This window comes from Hipposideros armiger, unplaced genomic scaffold (assembly GCF_001890085.2).
Source record: "Hipposideros armiger isolate ML-2016 unplaced genomic scaffold, ASM189008v1 scaffold_518, whole genome shotgun sequence".
NCBI lineage: Eukaryota > Metazoa > Chordata > Mammalia > Chiroptera > Hipposideridae > Hipposideros > Hipposideros armiger.
Window position 1 is genome coordinate 148,427 of NW_017731868.1, and position 6,885 is coordinate 155,311.

Sequence of the window (6,885 nt, forward strand, 5' to 3'; positions counted from 1 at the left end):
TGAACAACAGCTCGACCTGGAGCTGGGCTGCCGTGAGTCACCGGCGATGGCATAGGCTCCAGTGAAACTGCAGTGGGCTGCCATCAGCTACTGTGAGTGGCTGGTAGCTGGCGTGAGCTGCCAAGAGCTGCTGTGAGTGGACGTCCAGAAGCCGGCGATTGATCTGCTTTACCCGGGAAGAGTGCAATGATAATACTAACATGGGTCAGTGAAGCGCCGTCCTCCACAACTAGACTGAAGAAAAAAAGGACAGCAACTTGCCTGTTCCCCTTCCCCAATTCCCCAATGCTGTTCCCCTCCCCCAGTTCCCCAATAAAAAAATGTGTAAAAAAAAAGAATGTTTCAATATCAAAGGCAAATTTCAACAATGCAAAAACCAGAATTATGTTTGCACCAACCTAATACCTTGGCCATGGTTGTTCTGAAGTTGAGTTAATGTATGTAAAATATGCATGGTGTCTGGAGGTGCTGAGCAGCAACTAACAGCTGTATTGTGTTTCTAACGAAGGTCTCTTCTGTCATTGTTTAAAGTAAAAATTTATATACCATGTTCATTTTAGTATTCTTTTGAAGATCCTCAGGCCTCAATTTCATGAAAGGAGTAAAAAAACTCTGGGTATTTTAATGAACATGGGAATAATGCTGCTTGTGTTGTTTACTGGAGATGTTTTTTTGTTGTTCTTGGGTTTTTTTTGAGTATTCTGTTCAACCTCATATAATCTTAAGTTTCAACAAACCACAAAGTTCAGTTACTAACCTTCCTGACTTCTAACCAAATACAGCTCAGCTTCTGTTGCATGACCTGTTCTTGTCTTCTTCCCTCCTAGGTCTTTCAGAGCCTTGAAGACCACCATTTGGAAGTGGTGGCTTTTTTGAGGGAAAATGGCTTCCATGGCCTTCTTGCCCATGACTCCGAGTATGCTCTCTACAATATTCCCTTTTACTACAGTTCCCATGCTCTCAAGCTGAGCTGGAATGGGAAGAACCTCACTACCAACCAGTTCCTGATGCAGGAGGTGGCCAAGCAGCTGGGCCTGAAGCGGATGAATTTTCCCATATTTGCTGCTCTGCTAGGTAGGTAGTCCAAAGAACAGACTCCAGTGATTAGTAAAGTTTCCCCTTCCAGTAATAAGAGATGAAGACCAGAGCAATTTAGTCTATCGTTACTGGATTTATCTTCTGAAAGTTCACGTGCCAAACACTGCTTCTGGGCTTATTAGTAGAAACTCAGTATGTTTGTCTTATGAATTAATACAGGATATTCCAGAGCATTATTCTGATTCTTATTAAATTCCTTTGTAACATTCCATAACTACTTTTTGCAGAGTACTATCTTAGGCCAAATGTTTTCCTAGCCCTAGACTTCTTTGGTTTCCCACTCAGAGCATTCATATTTCTTCCCCAGTTATCTAAATTGGGATCACAAACACAAATTGTTACGTTTTTCTTTTTTGCTTTTGTTGTGCTAACATTTTATAATGAAAATTTCCAAACATACAGCAAAATTAAAAGAATTTTGTAGTGAAAATCCTGTATCTACCACCTGTTTCCTGCCATTAACATTTTACTATATGTACTTGCTTTATCATATATCTCTCCATTTTAGCCACTTATCCATCTATCTTTTTAATTTTGAATTGGGGAACAGTGTGTTTTTCCAGGACCCATCATCTCCAAGTCAAGTAGCTGTTTCAATCTAGTTGTGGAGGGCGCAGCTCAGTGGCCCATATCGGGATCGAACCGGCAAACTTGGTGTTATGAGCACTGCGCTCTAACCACCTGAGCCAACCGGGTGCCCTTCCATCTGTCTTTTAAAGACATATTTCAGAGTAAATTGCAGACTGTTGATTATGTTTGGGTTGGTTTTCCAAATATTGACAGTATGAAGGTTAATATCTTGTCTCAGGTAATCCCAGAGGGGTTGAGCTTGGATAATCTCACAGAGTCAGCAAAGTTTTGTAATTAGGCCTTAGGCAAATCACTAAAGTTACACATCCCTGGATTCAGTTTCCTCCTCTGTGAAGTAGAATCATAATAACTCATGGTGTTATTGATAAGGTCAAATGAAATGAGATACATAAAATTCCCAGCAGTTATTCGTCAGGCAATGGTGGCTGCTATTATAAAAGGCAGCATGACTGGTGATAGAAAATAGCATGAGCTTTGGAGTCAGTCCTGAGCTTCTTATCCTGGTATGGGCACTTATTAACTGTGCCACCTTAGGCCAAGTCACCAGACTTGTCCAAACCTCAGTTTCCCTATCTGTAAAATGGGGAGACTAATACCATACATAGTTATTATGATGATGATACGTATAATGCATGTGATACATAGGTAATCAACACAAAGCTACTTGTAGTCATTACATTAAGAATATAGACCTATGTGAATTATTTGATCATTTTCTCTCCCAGAAGCCCTTTCATGGCCTGGAGCATCTAAAAACATTTGTACAGTCAATAAATGACAAATGTACTTTATAGGTAACCACATTCTCCCAGATGAGGACCTGGCTGCTTTTCATTGGAGCCTCTTGGGACCAGAACATCCCCTTGCATCACTTAAGGTAATGTGCCCCATTTCCTGCGTATACATCCATGACATCAGGTTTTGATTGGAGTTTTGATATAATAATTATCTTTCATTAGGTATAAAATATTCCAAAATATTTACAGACAAAATTTATAATTATGATCAATACCCTTTAAAAAGGAAAAACTCAATTTTCCACCTCCAGCTCTTCTCTCCTCTGTCTTTCTTTCCTGTGTATCTCCTTTGCTTTCATACTGTTACCACACTCACACGGAATACATCACTTCTGATACATCTAGTATCCAAATGTATGTTTTTCCCCCCACATCAAGCAGTTCTATGCAATAGTGCCTGGGTGACATACAGTTCAACTCAGTTTTGATACTAACTACCTGGAGATGTCATCAGATTTTACAGGTTAAGGGCTCAGTCCCACAAAACCGCTCCCCCCCCCAACTTCAGACACCAGTTGCAAGACCAGGTTATCACCTGTCCTTCTGACCAACCTGCTAAAGGTCAGCGGTTCCAACGACCACCCCCCTTGGTTTTGATTCATTTGCTAGAGCAGCTCACAGAACTCAGGGAAACACTTACTTACATTTACCAATTTATTAAAGGATATGATAAAAGTACAGGATGAATAGCCAGGTGAAGACATACATAGAGTGAGGTCTGGGAGGCCACCAAGCCCAGGAGCTTTTGTCCCCATGGAGTGGGGGTGCCTTATCCTCCTGGTGTGGGCTTATAATCATGGTGTTGGTCTTTCCAGTAACCAGCTGTCATCCAGGAGCGATCGAGGAGCCCACCCAGAGTTACCTCATTAGAACAAGACATGTTCCTAGTGATCTTATCACTTAGGATATTGCAAGGGTTTCAGAAGCTCTGTGCCAAGAACAGGAGGCAGAGACCATTATATATTTTCTCTTATCTTACACCCTTAATATTTAAAGGATTTGTACACACTTACGAAGGGAAATAGAAATACCCCAATAAATGAACTACTGAGTAAAGGACAAAAGCAAATTCACAAAAAATGTACAGTAGCCAATAGTATGACTAAATGCTACACTTCACTGGCCGGTGATCAGACATTCAAATTAAATGAACAGTGTGATTTCTTTTAACCTAACAGTTTAGCAAATATTGAAAAATGAATCTATCCACTTCTATCAAGGCTATGGTAGTAGTGTAAGTTGGCGATTGTATTTATATCCCTAGTTCTTTTACTCTCCTAGACAACTATTTCGTACCTTTTCCTCTCTCCTCAGCCTCTGATACTCCCTCCTCCTTGCTCACTCTCAGCTCATGACCTGGCTTACTATTTCACTGAGAAAATTGAAGCAATGGGAAGAGAGCTTTCACTAACTCCCACCCTTTCATAATTTCTCCTGCATGCATCTGCGTGTCCAGATGCTCTGCCTGCTTCCTGTTAACTGTGGATGATCTGTCCATGTTTCTATCTAACGCCAACACCGTCCACTCTTACACTAGATCCCCCCCTCAATTTTAGCTAACTTAAGGGCATCACTTCAGCAGTTCTCCCCTCATCATCGGTTTCCCTCTCTTCATTGGCTCTTTCCCATCAGATGTATAAGCATGCACCCAAAAAATAAAACAAAAATCTGCTTTCAACCTCACTCCCTCCACCCAAGCTGCTGCTCTATATTTCTTCTTCCCTTGTAGCAAACTCTTTTGGAGAGTTGTCTATACTTCAACTGTTTACTTTCCCTTTTCCCTATTCTCTCTTCAGTGTGCTTTGCTGAAATTGCTCTTGACAAAGTCACCAATGTTAATAAATGTTGATGTTAATAAATCCAGTGGCCAGCTCTCAGTTTTCATCTTACTTGACCAATCAGCAGCATATGACCCAGTTGTTCACTCCCTCTTCCATAGAATATGTTCCTCACATGGCTGTAAGGACACTACTGTCTTCTGGTTTCCTTCCTACTTCCATGGATGCTGCTTCCCTCTCCTTTGCTGTTTCCTTGTCTTCTCTGCTTATTACCTTTGGAACGTCCCAGAGTTCTATCCTCTGTCTTTTCTCTTTTCTATCTACAGTCAGGGCCTTGTTGATTGGTCGCATCTAGTCTGATGACTTTAAACACCATCTATCCAGTGATGACTCCTAATTATATGTCTTCAGCTTTGCCTTCCTCCTTGCACTCCAGAGTCTAATATCTAATCACCTACTAAACATAGGTCGTATTCAAAGAAATATGTCCTAATGGAAACGCCTGATCTTTTCCCTATACCTGTTCCTCCCATAGCCTTCCGCATTTTCATTAATGACAACCTCATTGTTCTAGTTGCTCAGGCTACAAACCTTGGAGTCATCCTTGACTTCTCTCTCTCTTTCTCATGTCCCACACTTCCCCTGTCATCAAATACCATCAGTTTTCCCTGCTACCACCCTGCTCAAGTCATCATTCTTTCTTGCCTGGATTATTATAACATCTCACTAACTGTGGTCTTCTGCTTGCTCTCTTTCACATCACCCCTCCCCCCAAATCTATTCTCAATACAACAGCCAGAGTGATCCTTTTAAAAACGGACTCAGATCATATCACTTCTCTATTCGAAATTCTCCAATGGCTCTTCATTTCACTCACCCAGTCTTTACCATGGCCTACAAATCCCTGTTCTATCTGGCCCTATTACAGCTTTGATCTCATGTTCCCTTTCCTTTGCTTTTTGAACCTTTGCACTTACTATTCTTTCTTCTTAGAAGGCTTTTTCCTCCCATGTGGCTATTTCCTCCTATAGGTTTTCTCGAATGTCATTTTCTCAGTGAGGCCTATCCTGAGCACCGATTTAAAATTATCTGCTCATGTGTGCCCATTCTCTCCCTCTCTCTCTCTCTCTCTCTCTCTCTCTCTCTCTCTCTCTCTNCTGGGGAATTGGGGGAAGGGGAACAGACAAGTTGCTGTCGTTTTTTTGTTCTTCAGTCTAATTGTGGAGGACGTCGCTTCACTGGCCCAAGTTTGCACCATCATTGCGCTCTTCCCGGGCGAGGCACATCAGTCACCGGCTTCTGGACAGCCGCTCATTGCGGCTGCTGGTCGCTTATGCTGGCTGCCAGCCACACACGGTAGCTTACGGCAGCCCACTGCAGCAGGGGCTGCAGCCTATGCCATCGCCAGTGACTCACGGCAGCCCAGCTCCAGGTCGAGCTGTAGAGGGCAGTGTCACTGGCCCCATGTGGGATCCGAACCAGGGTCCTGCCACTCAGAGGTGGCGTCCCAAGCCAGCTCTTAACCAACGCGCCACTCGGCCAGCCCTAAGTTTGTTTATTCTTGTAGTGTAAAAATCCGTGCTTCGGAATTCAACAAACTCTTGGAAAGCATTTTCAGCATCCTGCTGGTTGTGGAAGTTTTTTCCCTGCAAAAAGTTGTCGAGATGCTTGAAGAAGTGGTAGTCGGTTGGCAAGAGGTCAGGTGAATATGGCGGATGAGGCAAAATTTCGCAGCCCAATTCATTCAACTTTTAAAGCCTTGGTTGTGCGACATGTGGTCGGGCATTGTGGAGAAGAATTGGGCCCTTTCTGTTGACCAATGCTGGATGCAGGCATTGCAGTTTTCGGTGCAACTCATCAATTTGCTGAGCATACTTCTCAGATGTAATGGTTTCTCCGGGACTCAGAAAGTTATAGTGGCTCAGACCAGCAGCAGACCACCAAACAGTGACCATGACCTTTTTTTGGTGCAAGTTTGGCTTTGGGGAGTGCTTTGGAGCTTCTTCTCCAAACATGGTCATTACCAGTTGTCGTATAAAATCTGCTTTTCATCTTGCTCAAGAAATGGTTCGTTGTTGTTGCGTAGAATAAGAGAAGATGACACTTCAAAACGATGATTTTTTTTTTTATTTGCGGTCAGCTCATGAGGCACCCACTTATTGAGCTTTTTTACCTTTCCAATTTGCTTCAAATGCCAAACGACCATAGAATGGTTGACGTTGAGTTCTTTGGCAACTTCTCATGTAGTTGTAAGAGGATCAGCTTCGATGATTGCTCTCAGTTGGTAGTTGTCAACTTCTGATGGCTGGCCACTACGCTCCTCAGCTTCAAGATTCTTGTCTCCTTTGCAAAACTTCTTGAACCACTACTGCACTGTACGTTCATTAGCAGTTCCTGGACCAGATGCGTTGCTAATGTTGCGAGTTATCTCCCCTGCTTTACGACCTATTTTGAACTCCAATAAGAAAGTCGCTTAAACTTGCTTTTTATCTAACATCATTTCCATAGTCTAAAATACATGTAAAATAAACAGCAAGTAATAAGTCATTAAGAAAAGAACATAAAGTGAGAAATGTGCATTAAAATGATGTATAACATATGTATAACACTTTTATTTAAGA

General features: G+C 42.2%; 1 protein-coding gene across 2 annotated transcripts in view; it reads left to right on the top strand.

Annotated features, from left to right (window-relative positions):
- The window catches only part of LOC109396381 (constitutive coactivator of PPAR-gamma-like protein 2), a 226,141-nt gene that overhangs the window by 145,084 nt on the left and 74,172 nt on the right, over window positions 1-6,885 (top strand). For both annotated transcript variants that reach the window (XM_019668137.1, XM_019668139.1), the window contains 2 exons: window positions 828-1,074; window positions 2,484-2,566. In XM_019668137.1, coding sequence (XP_019523682.1) covers window positions 828-1,074; window positions 2,484-2,566 — 330 coding nt within the window. The remainder of the gene's footprint in view (window positions 1-827; window positions 1,075-2,483; window positions 2,567-6,885) is intronic.